We start from the raw sequence: 16,811 nt of genomic DNA, 5'->3' as shown, positions 1-16,811 counted from the left end.
TCCATGTAAATTCTTACATCTTTACCCTCTTTTAATAGAATTCCTCTTCTTTGTGCACCAATAATCTTGTGTGGTCTTTTCTGGTATTATAACTTCTCCAGTGCCAGAGATTTCCATTTTCTGTGAGTGCTTTTCACTTTTCTTAACCACCACAAAGCAGTTTCAATGCGCTGATCTTTCCAAACTCTTGTTGTCCTCAGGACTGAACAGAAGAGGAGGGATGTGCCCACCAGTCAGGCACTGTGAGGAGCACAGCCCTGCACAGAGCAGGAGTTTTCTATGCCTAAATTGTGCAGGATATATCATTTAACCTCTGTCTCACTGAAAAGTAACAATGATCCATCTTGGTTTCTCTGTGCTTGCAAATGACCAAGAGTCATTTTGCAGCTTGACAAATAAAGCTCTTTTCTCCTGGCTAATGATAATGACATTCAGGCTTTTTCTTTTTTTCCTATTCACACATTAATGTGAATACCTCAAAATTGGCACAGCTTCTTTGGTGGCAGTTGTCTCCGCTTTTGAAAACAGAGCTGCTGGGATGTGCCATGTTTATTCCAGGTGCTAATCTATGAAACCAAAGCCATTCATTCCATTTTTAAGAACTACTTTGCCTTCCCTTCACCTGCCTTCTCCTTGGCTTAGGGAAGGAGCACTTCCAGGCTGGTGCTTGTGTCGTGGTTGGTGGCGATTTGACTTTCATCTCCGGGTACCTGAACTCTTACATCAGTCTTCAGCCACGAGTTAAATGAGCCCGGTACTCTCACTGCAGGTCCTTGCAGACATCTGTCAGCACCGCAAACCTATCGGGCCTGGCAAAGCACTGGAGCTGGCAGTCTGTGCCCGGGACGTGTCCAGTGCTGGAGCAGCAGCAGGAGTTGCAGGTGCATTGGCAGAGCTGCCTTCCTGGGGCTTGTGCACTGCCTGGGCAACGCTTGGCTCTGCCTCTTGTCACCAGCATGCAGCCTGACTTGTGACTGCAGTCAAAGGAGAACTTACAAGGAAGAACCGTCCTGTGCTTGCCTTTGGCTTTGTATGTAACTTGGGTGGCAGCTGCGGCTGTTTGGAGGAGCAGGCAGCATGTTTGGCTGGCAGCTGGGCTGGGTTTGCTGCAGACTTATTGTTGTAATTCTCTGCACAGGTCTTGAAGCATTGCTGAAGGCTGCTTGGTGCAGCTAAGTGCATGTGAAATAAGAGTTGCTGCTTGCCAGCAGAAAGTCACCTTTAGGATGGCATGAAAGTCAATTTTCCACATGCTTGGAGAAATGTTGTTACCAGCCTCACACAATGACTTATATCTGGCAAGAACTTGCAGAATAGTCTCTCTGGCTGATTGTCAAAAATTACATCATATTGGAGTAAACTGCTTTTAAATCAAACATCCATTATTCATGTATATTAACCACTTTTTTAATTTATTTTTTTTTCTTACTGGCTGTTTTGTTTATGATTTACTCCTTTTCTTTCTCTCTGATTGTCTGTCTGTCTCCCTCATCTGCTCCTTTTAAATCTTAGCTCATCTTTAAATTTATGGAGCCAGCGCACTTATCTCTGTGTGCAAGCACCAACGTGCTGACCTTGCATTTGTTAGCAGGCAGGTTTTGTTGTTGCTGTTGCGGTGTTACGTGCTGTATTTGCAGTAGGCGATGCAATACATTTGCAGTAGGAAATCTGCGCCTCTGAGGCTTTCTTCTGCATCCCTTTAGAAACAGAACTCCAACTTGCAGCCATGCGCTGTACTTAATTTGATGATTTTTGTCACAAATGCAAATGAAATAGCCCTGTCACTTCTGTATGCATTCTCTGAATTGAATGGTTTTAACCTGAGCAAAACCAGATCCCTTTTTATCCGCTGCGGACTTGAAATGTCACATCCCCATCTCTTGTTGGTAATAATTGTGTGTATTCAGGCAGTGTTCCCTTGGGTTGGCACAGGGATGGGCAGGAGGAAAGGAGGCAAAACTAAATCCTAAAATAAATGTAGACAGCTTTTGGGTTCTCGTTCTGATCCTCTGCTTTCTGCTCTCTGCTCTGTTAGGAACCTCCATCCAGGCAGTTACTGAGACAGCAGATCTTGAAGGGATCCTGTGTTATTCAGTAATGGCAAAGGTGTAGGCTTTGGGTGCACAGTTTAACAACGTGCTTTTTCCCATCTAATACTTCATCAACATAGGAATTAAGTATACTATATAGAAAGAGTTCTTCCCCCCATTCCAAGAGGCAGCAGGTTTACCAGCCCAGAGCTGCAGTGGCTTAGGACAAGAAGCAGAAGTGTGGTTACAGAGGAAGCGCGCAGTTGCACAGAGCTGCTTTCAGCTGGCCTGCAGCCAGGACAGTGGGCTGAACACCCCTGCTCTCACTGAAAATACCACAGGCTCTTTGATAACAAGTGCTCAGGGATTTGTTGTTTCAGTGTTGCATACAAAAAAGACATCTCCAACAACACATGATCCCAAAACACCTGCTGGGACACGCATGGAAGAGTTCCATCAGCAGCATTTCCTTCAGTTCCTAGGTTCTTTCTTGGAAGTATCTCAACCAGAGTGCACAGAGTATGCTTGACCTCACTTAGCTGTGAGATGTAATGAAGCTCATGGCTTAGCTATCCTGGCTGCAGGGACTTTGTGAATTAATGTAGCCTTCTTTCTTCAGTTCTTGGACAGCATTTAAAGAGAGCTCCTCATACCCACTGATGTGCAGTTCCTGGAGTGCAGCAAGCTTTCCTTTCTTCCTCTGCCCATCACTTTGCCAGTTGCTCAGTCGGTCCATCCGAGGACGGTGGCCACAGGTTGAGAGTTGCCCAACTTGGGCAGTAAGGAGGGAAATTAGTCTAATGCACTGCCTTAACAAAAGAGAGTATGAGCATGAATAATTAATACCACCAGTCTGTGGCAATAGGATAAAATGAAGTCCCATTTGCTCAGCCTTATTAAAAGAGAGAGAGAGAGGGAGAGATGGTAAAGGTTGTTAAGGGACTTGTAACATGGAAAGAATCGCCTCTGAGATGGATAATGTGTTTTCTAATCTCTGTGGTCTTTAACTAAACATAATGGTAAAGGTACTCTAGCTATTTCTGGCTTGTTGAATTATTAAGCATTCTGGGAGATTGCTTGGCTCTCATCCAATAACTTAGACTTTTTCATTTGAACAATGTTAATAGGTAACGCTTTTTATTTTGTGCATTAGATCCTGATACATCTGCACAGAGTATTTAATGCTTTTCCTCCCCTGTGCCCCAGAAGTCCCACGAGGGCAGGGATGCTCGTTAGCGTGCTATCCCAGGGTACTTCATTTCACACCCAAGTGCTCTTGTTTCGCTTACCTTCAGGTCTGTGACTATTAGGTCACTGGTCTTGGGTGGCCATTATAGGATTATAAATGTCTTTGAAAGGGTAATCCCTTTGCAGTGTGCATTATAGGATTATAAACCTCCTAAAGATCTTATGCTTTATCTGCCCTTTAACATACAGGCCCTTATTTCAAGTCCCTATTGACCAGGTATTTCGTTCGTTCTCCTTGGCCTTTGTAAAGAAAATCCTCGTTGCCGTGGGATACTGGAGAGGAGCTCATCAGAGGTGTTGTAGCATCTTCAAAATGGTTATTTATTTAAAATGCTTTTAAACCGCTGTGTTCAAGAAGTTATTCAGACCTCAGAACGCATTCAGTGCTCCTTTGGTTTCTTTACCTACCGGTTTGTCAGGGCAAGGTTTTGAAGCTCATTTTGCACACCAAGACAGAAGGTCAATAGGAAGGTGGGTGGAAATCACAGAAAGCACCTTCTTACCAAGTGGTTGGGCTAGTTGGCTAGAAATGCACATCTGCATTATAAACATCTGTAAGAAACAATCTTTCGAAGACTGGAGACTGATGTGAGAGGAGAAGGAATGGAGGAAGCAGAAAACAAAAGCTTTTATAGCAACTTGATGGATCTGAAACGTTATTTCTACAGATTCTGATAGATGAAACATTTTGGAAGCAGTGGGCAGCAGTGTGTTATGTGAGGAGAAAGCAGTCATTTTTCATTTGGGGCTGCACGTAGGAGAGTGTCACAGGTCTAAAACTGGGACTGCAAGCAGGAAAGGGTAGAACATTTGCTCAGATTTTAAACAGCAAAACTTCAAATGCTGCATGCAAGCAGTTCTTTATGGTCTGTCATGGTCATCGCTGTTCAAGTGTGTATCAGATGCTGATAGGACAGATAGAAGTGCTGGTCGTTTAGGTAAATTAATAGGTTATGGATGTTGATGTTAAGTAGTATTCCCAGGGGACTTTGGAGAAAGCAGCCTTTGGTCCTCTCCTCTCCAGAGCTGGCAGGGGCTGCTTGCGAGGCACACACTGGGAGCTGCAGTGTGTTGCTGTTGACCCCATCGTCTGTCGTTCAGCACTGTGTTGACTTTGTGGGTTTTTGAACAAAACCTCCCAAAGAGAAACTTGGTTGCAAGGCAGAGGCGTTAATTTCTGAGAATTCTGCAAAGTGCTTTAGCCAGTACATTATTCACCCTGACTTTGGTTAGGGGAGCTGTTCTGTGCCTGTTGGTTTTTGATCTTGATGACAAGCACTGCTTGTAGCGGCTACTTCATTGGAATGGAAGTTGACATTATTTTTAGCAGCTTTCATGCCCCAAGTCTCCCTGCAAAGGCAGATTCTCTTACTGTACAGGGATACGGTGAAATTGCTTTGGTTTTTGTTTCTTGTTTTGGTCTTAGGGATGAAAAAACACATGCCCCAAATGGTATTTGAGGCAAGCAGTTTGTACAGCACTATACTGTGGGCAGATGGGAGAGGGAACTGGGAACTTATATAAATATAAGTAACTGGGTGTGTTGGATGTGATGTCTTCATTCTAGTAGGGAACTTGATAATATCTGTGGATAAAACTTTGCATTTCTTTTAACTGGAAGAAATGGGGGCAGGAGGAAACCTGCATCATCTCTGCAGTATTTCTAGAGGTTTGGAGACATCCATCATAGAATGATCTCCCGCTCTCTTAATTCAGCCTTTCAGGTGTATCTTAAAAATGCACAGTGAGAGAGTGGAAGGGCAGACAGCATCACGTCACTGCTCTGCTGAGCATTGAAATAATATGCACTGACAGTGGGATATTTCTTAAACTGCGCAAGGATGTAATCAGAAAAGTACAAGGTGAGAATGTTCACGTGGCATTGAGACAGCCACACTGGAATTGCCATGGAAACTATGAGGGTTTGGTTGTTTTACTGATATTTGAAGTGCTATTTCTCTTTTCACGGTCATAGATGATTATGTTTATTGAACGAGTTAATTGAAGGAACATCACCATGAAATGCAGTTGTTTTCTGAGGGCACTGAGAACTTCTGTCAGCTTCGCTGGACTTTGCCCAGTGTGTTTTGCTGGATCTAAAAATACTTCCTTTCATGGAAAGGCCCAAACAGATAATCCTCATCTGGCCCCACAGAAGAGACGGTGAACATAATTAAACTGATTGCTGTGCAGCAGAGAGGAGGGTGAGCAGAAGGGAAATGACTCGTACCTCTCTTCCAGTCCTCAGTGGCGTCATCCTGGATTCAGCCTAAAATCAGAGCTGTTGTTATTCTTTTCCCATCTGAGCTGCCATTTCAGATGCACTATTTCTCTTCATCTGCACAAAAGCCAATTGCGGGGCCTGTCAGCACTGAGTCAGTGCACTTCTGCTCTTCGGTTTTTGCTCTGTTTGATGGAATCTTTACACACAGTCCATCTGTCTAAACCTTCCAACTGCTGACTCTGTTTTCTTTCTCTATTCTTTCAAATATGCGAGTTGAAAAGCAAGTCATGTAATTTCTTTACCCGTGTAAACCAGGAAGAATTGACCTGTGGCTTTATGGACTGCCTGAGACCTCTGCCTATCTTAAATAGATTGCCAGTAGCCCCCCTCACCCTGGCTGTGTGGTGGGTTCCATTGTGAAACTTGTAGTTTCTTTTTTTCCTTTTTGAATGTGCGTTTCTTTCCTTGACAGGGAGTGCCTGTATGTTGGCTGCTGATAGAACGTGAGATGAGTCCTGCAAAGCATCTCTTATGGTGGTAACTCTGCTCTGCTTCCCACTGTGGCAAAAGGTAGTTGTGCTCACGCTGCATTTAGCCAATGTTTGTTCTGTTTCTGCCAGGTTCTTCTTTACAACCTGGAAACAAGTCAGTGTCTAAAGAAGCTAGGCAACTCCATGGGTGACTTTACATGCGTCAACCTCCAGCACAGTCCTCCAAACATGCTCGTTACAGGCAATAAAGACAGAAGGTAGGTGCTACCAAGAGTTGTAACCCTTTTCCAGTTAGCTTACTTTCTGTCCTGCTGTCCTACATCTGGACCTGCTAGAATTTGTTTCTCCTCTAATGTTTCAAACGCGGCCAGCCTGAACTTCAGGAACAAAATATTAGGTAATAGTTGGACGTGGCTGCCAGTTTGCTTTGTTACAGAAAGCTCCATGGGAAGACTTTCTTTTTAAGCCATTTGGTGGACACAGTTGGTGTACAGCCCAGCGAGACCACTTGGAATATCTTCCACTTCCCTACCACCACCCGCAAAATTAGTTTGGCATTTAAAAGCTCACTTTCTGATATTAAAAAAATAACCTAAGGGATGAATCATGTAGGATGAGATGAGTCCGTCTGCCAAATGATGTCAAGAGTGTATTTCGGAACACTGTGATGTCCCTCAGGTGACAAAAAAAAAAGGAGAGACTTTCATATGAACAGATTCCAACTTCTATTTAGCTGATTAGCAGCTTTCTCTTTAACTCCTTGGCTTGGGGAGTAGGATTTTCCCTGCACAATATCTGGTGCCAGGAATGGACGCTCTGGGAACAGTCAGCGCGAAAGGATTAAAGTGCTTAAAAAGACCCTTTGAGTCCAATTTTTAGGTTTTCTTTTTTGGCTGGTTACGTGCGGGGTCTGATCCAGTGCACCAAAGGAGATGTGGGATGGCGACGAGCCAGTCTCTAATGGCTCCTGGTTCCTTCCCTCCTCCTTTCCGCGCTGGGCACCAGGCTGCAGGTGGTGGTCTGGTGTGGCGGTGGGTATCAGCTTGTAAGGCGGGTGCTTCCCTCTGCCAAATCCCAGGCCTCCATCCCGCCAGCACAGCAGCTTGCAAAAATGATTATTTTGTCAACCAGCATTTCTTTTTCCCCCCCTTCCTTCTCAGTGAATAGGCAGCGGAAGCAAAACTCACACTTCTTCAGCAAAGGGGGAAAGGAAATATCTGAAGTTTGACATGTGTAATTGAATCCTTGGGAGTTTGCTTTTTTTTTTTCTTTTTTTTCCTTCTCTAAAAGCATATAATTGATTTTCCAAAGCACCCTGGTAAAACTACCTGCAATTTTAATCTTTCCCACAGTGATGAGAGAGCAGATAAAGTTAATAGCCCCTAAGTGAGATTAAAATGTACTCCCTTTATACCAGAGTAAATGTCTCGCCCTTTCCCCTGAAGAAAGCTTTTCAGCTGTATTTAGCTCAAGCACTGGCTGAGTTCAGGGGTTGGCCATCACTAAACCAACAAGACGTGAGGAATCAATAGCTCAGCAAATAAGTTTGGCATCCAGGAGACAGAACCACGTGTATCTCAAAGGTCAGTAATTCACAGGGTGTAGCCTGAAATGTGCTAATAGGTGCTGGGCATCCACAGGTGGGCTGGGGCTGGGGAGACCTCCCTGGCCCTGTTACGGAGTGAGCCCCTCAGTAGGGCCTTGCCACCCCTCCTCTGGGAAAATGTCTTGCTGGAATTAAACACAGCACTTGGAAAATGCTTCTCCTGAAGCACTGCTGAATGATTTGATTACATAGCTGTGCTTCACACCAGTGCAAGGTCTGAGAACGGGGAGTGTTTGCTAATGCACTGCAGCCTTGTTGTTTTCTAAGGCAGTGAGTAGCATGGGGAAAGCAAGCGTGGCAAGCCCAATGTTTGCTACTGCTGAAAAGTGTGGAACCAAACATGTATTCTGTCTTCTCCCAAAGGCAACTACTGCTCAAGCACTGGAACAGGAGAGTCACAGCCTTTCACAAGAGCACCTTCCTTACAGCTCCCTTCAACTGGGATGAATCCGATGTGCTCCCACTGAGCCCAGCTGTTGAGGCAGGAGATGGAGGGCAGTGCCAGGTCTGCATTAGAGCACATTAGACCATCACATTAGATTTGCAAAATGCTTTTCTTTTTTTTTTTTTTTTTTTAGAAGCACATCTAAGCAACTCCTGTGCCTCTAATTCTTACAAGGGTGTGCCAGAATGGACACCTGCCTGAAACCTGGGCCCTTGCTAATGAAATAGCCAGGACACATCGTGGTTTCCAACTGTGCTTACCAAACAGAAGAAGCTTTGATTGTCATACAGAACACGTGCAGCAAGGCAGGGAGAGTGTTGAGCGTGAGCACTTCCAAAATACCCCATCCTTACCCAAAGCACAGCTCTTATGTGTAGCCAAAGGTTCTCTCTGCTGGAGCTGGAGAAAGCAAGAAGTCCTTTCCACCATCAGCAACTATATTTGGGGGGGGGGGATTTTCCTGGGGGTGAGCGCAGAGCCACACAAAGCATGATCCTCGCTCTGTTCCAGCGTGTTTCTCTGCATGTCAGATGGATGTTGCTCTGCTGGAGTTTTGGATTGTACCGCAGCCTTTTATTTCAGTTGCTGAAATGTGTTATTTGTAAAATCCTATGATGCAATCTCCATTTGAGAAAGGAAAGGGAAAGACTTGCAAAACCATTAAGATCATGGCAAGAGTATGGAACAGAATGCAGCTAATGTGCTGGAACAAGTGTTTTTTGGCCTTTTTTGAATTAATGTATACCTGATGGCTTCATTCTTGATAGCCTTCAGCTGGGAGGAACTTTCTCTGGCTGCTTTTCAGCTGAGATCAGTATTTCCCCTTACTTCTGTTTTCACTCACTGCATTTTATCTCTTTTGCTCTATCTGAATCTTGGCACGTAAGTATCAGAAAACATCCTCCTTTGTGGTATGTACTAGATGTAAAAAATAACACCATAAGAACAGATAAAGCTAAACTGTTTTTATAGACCTGTTGCACGACTTGAGGTCCTCTCCTCTTTTTCTAAAGTTCTCCATTAAACATAGTCCCTCTTCAAACCATTCATTGAGTACTTCTTGAGAATCACAGCTTTCAGGAACTATATAGAGAGACTGTTTATATACATATACATACATATATATAAACCTTTTGAGAAGAGGTACTGGTTGCTGTTACTTGTGGATAGCTTTGTTTCAGTGTTGGTGTACTCAGTAATAATTCTAGCATAGAAACCTATGATCCCCTTCATTTTCCTCTTGGATTGCTGCACATTTAGTCCTCAGTCTTCATAGAAATAGTTTATTCTTTCCAAGGCCTTGGTGGACGTGGGATGGGTACCAAGGGATGTTAGTGTTATGCCTTTATTCCTTACAGTACTCTCACATGCTGAGGGGCACAGATGCAGCTGAGCTTTCTCCAGATTTCATTTCTATCACCTGAGACCTGCCAAGCGACAGTGAGATCTTGCATGGCACAAGAAGTCTACCTCAAAGCCACCTGTGTCGCTGTCCCAGATGTACTGTCACAACCTGGAATGTGTGTGTGCTCTCAGGAGCCACAGCTGCTTTTATCTCCATTCTCGCTTTGTTCTCCCTCAGGGTCAGAGTGTACGACCTCCGCAGAAGCACAGCACTGTGCTCCCTCTACGCCCACCGACTGGGGGTGTCTGCAGTGCAGATGGATGACTGGAAGATCGTCAGTGGGGGAGAAGATGGGTTGGTGTGTGTGTGGGACCAGCGGATGGGCACCAAGCTCTGGGAGATGCACGCCAGGTAACCGTGTGTGTGCTCCTGTGCACTTTTAGCTTGTGTAGGCTTTTCACTTCTTCCAAAGTGCCTTGCTCATGGTAAGGGTGAGTGGACACTTCTCCCCATCCCTGGCTTTCCTGTGGAGTTCATTTAGCATCTTCTCCCCGCCCATCCATCAGTTACGACATTACCAAACCTTGGGCTTCAAGTGCTGTACTGCTGGCTGTTGTCCCCATTGTGATGGGTTCTCTTTATTTGACACACCTCCTGCAGTACCCGTGCTTCTGTTGTGCCCCTCCACGTTTCCCTTAGAAGCAACAAGCAAAGCCAGATTGGTATTTAAACACGCAGCCACTGATAGGAAAGTAACAGTTTGTACTGAAAGCACAAAATGTGCAGTGCTGAAGGAGCTTAAAGTACCAGCTGAGATCAGGATCCTGGAGCTGACAGAAGGCTATTAGTGGCTTCTATTAGCCAAATTACCACTTTTTGTTTGTGGCAAAATTCCCGGGGAGTTTGCTTTGTCTGAATAAAGACCTGAAGGATTTAGCCACAAGTAAACCCGAATCATAGAATCATGGAATGGCCTGGGTTGAAAAGGCCCACAGTGACCATCCAGCTCCAACCCCCTGCTATGTGCAGGGTCACCAACCAGCAGACCAGGCTGCCCAGAGCCACATCCAGCCTGACCTTGAATGCCTGCAGGGATGGGGCATCCACAGCCTCCTTGGGCAGCCTGTTCCACTGGATGCCCTGCTCTCAGTAAAATGAGCAGATACATCCCAAATACTGGGATGCTGATGGTTTTTTTTATTAATGCTTCTCCCCCACAGAGGTGATATGAGGTTGTTACAGTCAGAGAAGTTCAAGTGGGAGTTGTCATTAATTAATAGCAGCTATCTCCTCCTCTTTTGACCCTGTGAATTATAAAGCCCAGTGAGATGCAGTCAGTGCATTAAGGACAATATTGCATTGATTATCCTCTGGAGCAGCACTAATGAGTGTGCCAAGAAGGAGGGCAGGCAGTGCAGATCTGCTGAGCTCTTAGGTGCAGGGGGAGATGTATTCAAAGTGAAACCATGAGGTTAGATGTTTAAATACTGTTTAATCTATATAGGACTTGGAAAGGAACGCTTCAATCAAAAAGGCCTTTGTAGACGAGAGATGCTGAAGTTATTATCCATGCTTGTAACCTGTGCTGTGAATGGAAGGCATGGGCAGAAGTAGGGAAGAGAACAGGAGAAAGGTGCCAAGTTCAGATGGTGCTCTGGCACCACGTATATTCCAGTACCAGTCCACTAGGTGGTGATAAAGGCTGCATCCATCCGGCTCAGCTGGGCTGAGAGGAGCCAGAGGCGCATCTCGCAGCCTGGAGAGGGTGCACTGAGCTGGAGCTGGAGTTGTTCTTATTTAATGCTGCACTTGGGGTTTGTTTTTCAGGCATCCAGTGCGCTACGTGTGGTTTAATTCTCACAGCCTCATCACTGCCAACATCCCTGATGAGAAAACTCCCCGCGGTGCCAGCATCATGGACGACGACCTCACTGCACACCGCAGGTGAGTGTGGCTCTGCAGGGTGGGATCTGCAGCACAGTGTTAACGCTGCCTTTAAAAATGGCTCCATAAGCATTTTGAGTCATTGTCCATAGCACAAATAGAGGCAAAAAAAAATAGAGAAGCCTTTTCAAAACTGTTGTTGAATTTTGTCTCTCTGTTCACTTCTGAGCACAGAAAAAAAGCATTTCTTGTTTAAGGCGGTGAACATAAAGGCCTCTGAAGCAAGACAGAGAATGCAGTCTTTCCCTTACTTTAAGTATTAGTGATGATGTCTCCTCCTGAAGAAAATCTGCTGGTATTTAAGCTCCCAATTTGGGTATTTGTGGATGTTAGCTTGTCTAATGGAACTGTCAAACTATGGTGTGCTTACCTTCCCCCACTCCAATGGGTGAGCAGTGTTCCAGCAGATGACAGCTACATCTCTGAACCTGTCTGTGAACCAAGGCAGTGCGTGTTGATGGGGTCCCTGGAGGGGAACAGGAGGGAATATTCTCCTCCTCCATCTGCACAACCAGCCCCAGTGCAGAAAGGATGAGCTCCGATGTTTGTCCTCTGAAGCACTGAATGTTGGACTTTTCAGGCACTCTCTGACAGTTATCCCTGCTGAAATGTACAGCTAAGTTATAATGCTCTGCTGTCCTGGGTGTGTTTCTTGCAGGCATCGAGGAATCATTTATGCCTACGAGTTCTCTGTGGACCAGCTGGCTGTAGAGAGCGTCCTCCCCATCTGCCGTTCTTCCTACGATGAGGTGATGGGTTACAACTACAACATCGGCCTCGCGGTGCCCTATGATCACATCTAGGTAACTCACCTGCCTCAGCACTCTGCCACATGAGAGGCCGAAGGCAAAAGGGCAATTCATTGGGGCAGAGCACCAGCAGGACTTGCTGGCTGCAGGTGCATGGGGAGTGCTGAGCTTCAGCTGAAAACATGGGGCTGTGAACCACAGCAGAGCAGGGCTGCCCTCCAGCTTAGTGCTAGAACATAGATCCAGAGATCCTCTGTGGAGGAACAGGGAGACTGAAGGATGAGGGTGAGCCGTGTGCTCCGATCGAACAGAAGTGTTCTGTCCTGCTGCCTGTGGGAGGAACGCTGCAGATCCCATCTTGGCAGATGGGCTGGGCTGCTTGGGAAGTGACAAAGTACTGATTTGGGGGAGAGCAGCAGGGAGGGCACGGCCTGCAGGTGCCCCAACGTGCAGGGAGAAAAGTGGGATCACCCTGCTGAGCCCATGGATCTGACACTGCTTGTCTTATAATGAGCTGCTCGCTGTTCTGTGAGCGCATCAGGACATGTGTAGAAGCAGCCATGAGCACTGAAGATGATGGGATTTGGGAGAGGGGAGGCTGATGAAGAAGTGACGGTTGGCCCAGTCCAGCCTGGATGACTGGAAACCCACAGCAAGTCACACATCAAAATGGTTTTAAAATGAATTATTTTTTTAATTCTCTACAATTGTAGATTAAATGTTTTCTGACTCTGTATGTGTACATGTGTGGCTTGTGGCCTTTGTTCCCAAGTCTGTTGGGGTTAATGAATCCCCGTACACTGAAACAGCAGCCCATCACATCTCACGTTATCCATGAGGCTAACACTCTCTGTGCTGGGTCTTACCCTACCAGCACCAGAGCTGTCCTCAGCTGGCAGGGACTTGGGCTGCTGACTGTCCTTGCCTTGCATTGCTTTAGTGAAGCAGAGGGACCAGCTGCCTGCAGTGCATTGGTGGCTGCACTGATGTTGCAGAGAAGCATCCGTGCTGAAGGTGGATACAAGCTGTCTGACAGGCCACAGCTGTTGGGGCGCAGTAAGATCTTGTGTCGCTGAGCACAGAGCTGCTGTCTTACATTGTTCTGCTCACCTCAGAGCTGTCACCCCTGCCTCGTCTCACTCTCAATGTCCTTGTCTCATTAGGACGCTGACTCTCCTTATCTCGGGGCAGCTTTGTTCTTTCTCCGTCTCCTTCTGCAAGCAGCAGATAAGTTGCCTCATGCCAGTGCACGTCAGGACCTTTTCTGGGCAGCCACTTCCCCTATTTCTGCACTGTGGTGACAAGGACACGTCTGTCCCTCTGTGCTGTGCCCTGACAGCTGCAGCAGTCACTGTGCTGCTGGAAAATGGGCTTGTTGGGGACCAGCCCACGTGGTCTTTGGAGGACGTGGGGTCCCCTGCAGTGGAGAGGACAGCAGCTCTGAGCGGGAAGTGCTGATGCTCCAAGAAAACATCCTGCAGAGGTGAACTGCGGCTGCAGTTTGGTGGTTGTTTTTTTTTCCCCTCACCATTGCAGCAATGCAGTGCTGTGCTGCAGTTCTCAGGCAGGGAAGGACAGCACACAGTTACTGCCAGGGCAGCAGCGCGGTGCTGCAGTATCTCTGAGCTGTCCCTGCTGGAAAGGAGCCCACATCTGAGTCCTGGAGCTGGGGAGCTCACTGTGCCCCACTGCTGCTGTGCCCCACTGCTGGGCGGGGGGCAGCTCCATGGCACGGGGGGAGTGGGTTTGTAAGACAACAACAAACACTTTTTTTTCCAGCTTCTCTAAAAATAACCACTGCCCTTTTCTCCCCTCCCTCCCTCCTGGCTCAGGCTGCCTTAGAGACAGAGATGTGCCTCGAGCCACCCGGTTATTAGTGCTGTAAGTGGAGTGTTATCTCTGATTCCAGTGGGAACATGTGGGGGCGGCAGCCACATGCAGCCTGTGTTCCTGGGTCCCCGGATCCCCACATCCCTTTGTCCCCGGTGACTCTTTGTTCCTGCATCCCTCAACTCTTGTGTCCCTTTGCTCCCATGCCCTTGTCCCCCCATGGCCTTGTGGCCCCATGATCCTATTATTCCCTGGGTGCCCATAACCTCCCATGGCACCATGGAGAACTCCATCAGGCGCCTGGCAGCAGCTGGAGCATTTCTCAGCAAAGAGTAAAAACAGAAATACCTTTTATTACAGATAAAATACCTCTTAATGGCTCTAAAGAGCAGAACGTGGCCTTGTGCCGGCGCTGTGGCGCTGGGAAGGCTCCGTCCTGCCCCCGGTCAGTAGCAGTGAGCGATGGCCTCCATGGTGAGGAAGCGGACGTGCATTTTGGTCTCGATGTCGATCCCCTTCCACATCTGCAGGGAAGGGGTGAGCGGGGCCGGGTGCTGGTGGGCGGCGGGGAGCGGAGTGAGGCACCAACCTTCAGGAAATCCTCGAAGGTGATGCCTTCATACACCTCATCCGGGCCCTGCGCACAGGGAGACAAACAGTCACAGCTGCAGCCGTGGCCCGTTCCAGCCCTGCAGTGCCACCCCCACCCCAACCTCGCACCGTGCGGGCCATGCACACGCTGGCAGCCTCCAGCATGGCCCCTTCTGCAATGGCACGCAGCGACTCCTTCTCCAGGTGGGGGTTCCCAGACATCAGCTCATCCAGCACCTGTGGGCAGTGGGGGCTGCGGTGGGCGGCGCGGCAGCGGGGAGGACCCCAGTGCCCACATACGTTACGTTTTTGTACTCCTGCAGCGTGATGATCCCGTCGTAGTCGGCGTCGTACATATGGAAGAGGACTGGGAGGGATGAGAAGGGATGTGGGGTCAGTGTGTGCCCCCCCTGAACCCGCCGCCCCGCAGCACTGCCTCACATTTGAGCTTCTCCTTGCGGAAGTTCTCCAGCCGCTCCTCGTCCATGTCCATCTCGATGGGTCTGAAGTAGGACATGATGGTCAGGAAGTCCTCGAAGTTGATCTCCTCTGCCAGCCCGGCCGGCGCCTTCCGCAGGTTCCTGATGGCAGCAGAGCTGATGGGGATGCAGCTGCAGCGACACAACCTGCCCCCCCACGGGCACCATGCAGCCCCAGGGCTGCTCGGCCACAGTAATCACAAATCACAGAGCATGGAGCACAGCACAGAGCACAGAGCACGGCGCCAGCGGATCCCGGAGCTCAGCTCCAATTTCCCTCATTCCCAGCCTGGCTCCGGCTCAGCCCAGCCTTTGTGCAGCCCTCAGTGGCCCCGGCTGCACAGACCTGTGGGTGCCCCATCCCCAGCGGTGCTCATGGCCATGGACGGGCGCTGGGCAGCCTCAGCTGGTGGGGGCAACCAGGGCAGGGGTTGGGGCTGGGGCTGGAAGGGCCCTTTTAGCCCAACCGCGCTGTGATTCTGTGCTCCCCCACTGGGGGCTGCACGTACCGCTTGTCGAAGAAGGCGTGAACAATTCGGGCCCTGATGGGGTTGAACTCGAGGTCGGGGATGGTGTCGAAGTCCTCTTTGCTGCACAGAATACACGGGGGGGGGGGGGGGAGAGGGAACGCTGCGGGCAGAAATCCCGGCCCGTCCTTAAAAACGCGACCACAAGGATTGGTTTTGCCCCAATATTGCGCCTCCTTTTCCCCAGCAGAAGCTGCCATTGAGCAGCGCTGTGTAGCAGCGGGGCCGGGCTGCCGGGCAGGGGGTGCTTTGTGCCCAACGCACGTAGGTCTGTGCGATGCTCCAGTGCTGGGCTCAGGGATCGGCGCTGCCTCCCTCCTCCCTCCTCCCTGCCCCGCAGCCGGCACAGCCCGTACCGGATGGTTTTCCTGTTGTGGCTCAGCTGCTTGAAGCGCCGGTGGAGCTTCTCGATCTGCTCTCCGAGGTGACTGCGGGGAAAGCGAGCGGTGAGGGGACAAACGGGGACACACCGGGAACCGCACGTGGGTGACGGGGCCGAGCCCAGCAGCGGGTCCGCGCTCAGTGCCGCTCCGTCTCCCTCTCTTTTATGATGTTTAATTAACGGCTCCATTAGTTACTGACGTTTCCCAGCCCTGAACCCGGCGCCGCATCGATCGGAGCTCTCAGTGCCCCCAAAGGCACCGGAGAGCCGCTGTGCTTCACTCAGCTCCCGCGGGCAGCACTGGGGACTGTGGGGTCCCTCTGCGGTGCCGGTGGGGCCCCCAACCACCCCCCATCCCATCCCATCCCACAACCCATCCCACAACCCATCCCATCCCACAACCCATCCCATCCCACAGCGTACACCGCAGTTAGGAACGGGCCATCCCATCCCATCCCATCCCATCCCATCCCATCCCCGGGCTGTTCTCTGCTACTGCTGCAAACCCAAATAATCCCTGATGATCCTCATTGGGAATCGCAGTCACAGCGCGGCTGGAGGTGTGCTGCGGTGTGTCAGCCCCGCGTCTCCCCGCAGCGCGATGCCGGGGGACAAGCAATCAGCCAACCCCTCATCCCACCCCACGGGGGCTGTAGGGCGCTGCCGTCCCACGCTGTCCCCCCCTATCGCTCCCCTCCCACCCGCGGTCACTACTCACAGCCGGTTCGTTCCGCCAGCGCCCGCATCTCGGGGGGCACAGACTGTGCGGAGCCCATGGCCCCGCCGCGCCGCCGCTGTGCGCACAGGGAACCGCGCGGCCGGGAGCGCTGCGGGCGGGGAGCGCCCCGCCCAACCTGCAGCACCGCCCCGGGACCGCCCCGCCACCAGGGGGCGGCACCGGCACCTCCATCCCAACCCAA

General features: G+C 49.4%; 2 protein-coding genes across 3 annotated transcripts in view; one reads left to right on the top strand and one right to left on the bottom strand.

Annotated features, from left to right (window-relative positions):
* Nucleotides 1-12,818, top strand: part of FBXW8 (F-box and WD repeat domain containing 8) — a 47,089-nt gene extending 34,271 nt beyond the window's left edge. Inside the window, exons 9-13 of one of the 2 annotated variants that reach the window (XR_001558555.2) lie at nt 6,123-6,250; nt 7,963-8,104; nt 9,627-9,800; nt 11,217-11,333; nt 11,992-12,818. Coding sequence is in view for 1 of the 2 variants with exons in the window: in XM_015878210.2 (XP_015733696.1) it covers nt 6,123-6,250; nt 9,627-9,800; nt 11,217-11,333; nt 11,992-12,136 (564 nt within the window). In the remaining variant the exon portion in view is untranslated. The remainder of the gene's footprint in view (nt 1-6,122; nt 6,251-7,962; nt 8,105-9,626; nt 9,801-11,216; nt 11,334-11,991) is intronic. The other variant, XM_015878210.2, reaches the window with a different exon arrangement.
* TESC (tescalcin) lies at nt 12,756-16,667 on the bottom strand. Its single transcript, XM_015878219.2, has 9 exons — nt 16,606-16,667; nt 15,866-15,937; nt 15,492-15,572; nt 14,945-15,084; nt 14,809-14,870; nt 14,633-14,740; nt 14,502-14,549; nt 14,282-14,436; nt 12,756-13,296 (listed from the first exon to the last, which is right to left on the bottom strand). Exons 1-8 carry the CDS (start codon nt 16,665-16,667, stop codon nt 14,359-14,361), a joined length of 651 nt encoding a protein of 216 aa, XP_015733705.1. The 3' UTR covers nt 12,756-13,296; nt 14,282-14,358.
* Between the last annotated feature and the right edge of the window lie 144 nt (nt 16,668-16,811).

Source organism: Coturnix japonica, chromosome 15 (assembly GCF_001577835.2).
Source record: "Coturnix japonica isolate 7356 chromosome 15, Coturnix japonica 2.1, whole genome shotgun sequence".
Taxonomy (NCBI): domain Eukaryota; kingdom Metazoa; phylum Chordata; class Aves; order Galliformes; family Phasianidae; genus Coturnix; species Coturnix japonica.
Note: the sequence above shows the minus strand (reverse complement) of the source record. Positions and strands in the feature narration are given on the sequence as shown.

What these genes read in the sequence shown, in the direction of transcription:
- TESC (XM_015878219.2), bottom strand. Translation starts at nt 16,667, where the DNA reads ATGGGCTCCGCACAGTCTGTGCCCCCCGAGATGCGGGCGCTGGCGGAA. An exon ending in CACAACAGGAAAACCATCCG is followed by an intron (nt 15,573 to 15,865) that starts GTACGGGCTGTG and finishes TATTCTGTGCAG; the next exon opens with CAAAGAGGACTTCGACACCA. An exon ending in GCGTGTGCATGGCCCGCACG is followed by an intron (nt 14,550 to 14,632) that starts GTGCGAGGTTGG and finishes CCCTGTGCGCAG; the next exon opens with GGCCCGGATGAGGTGTATGA.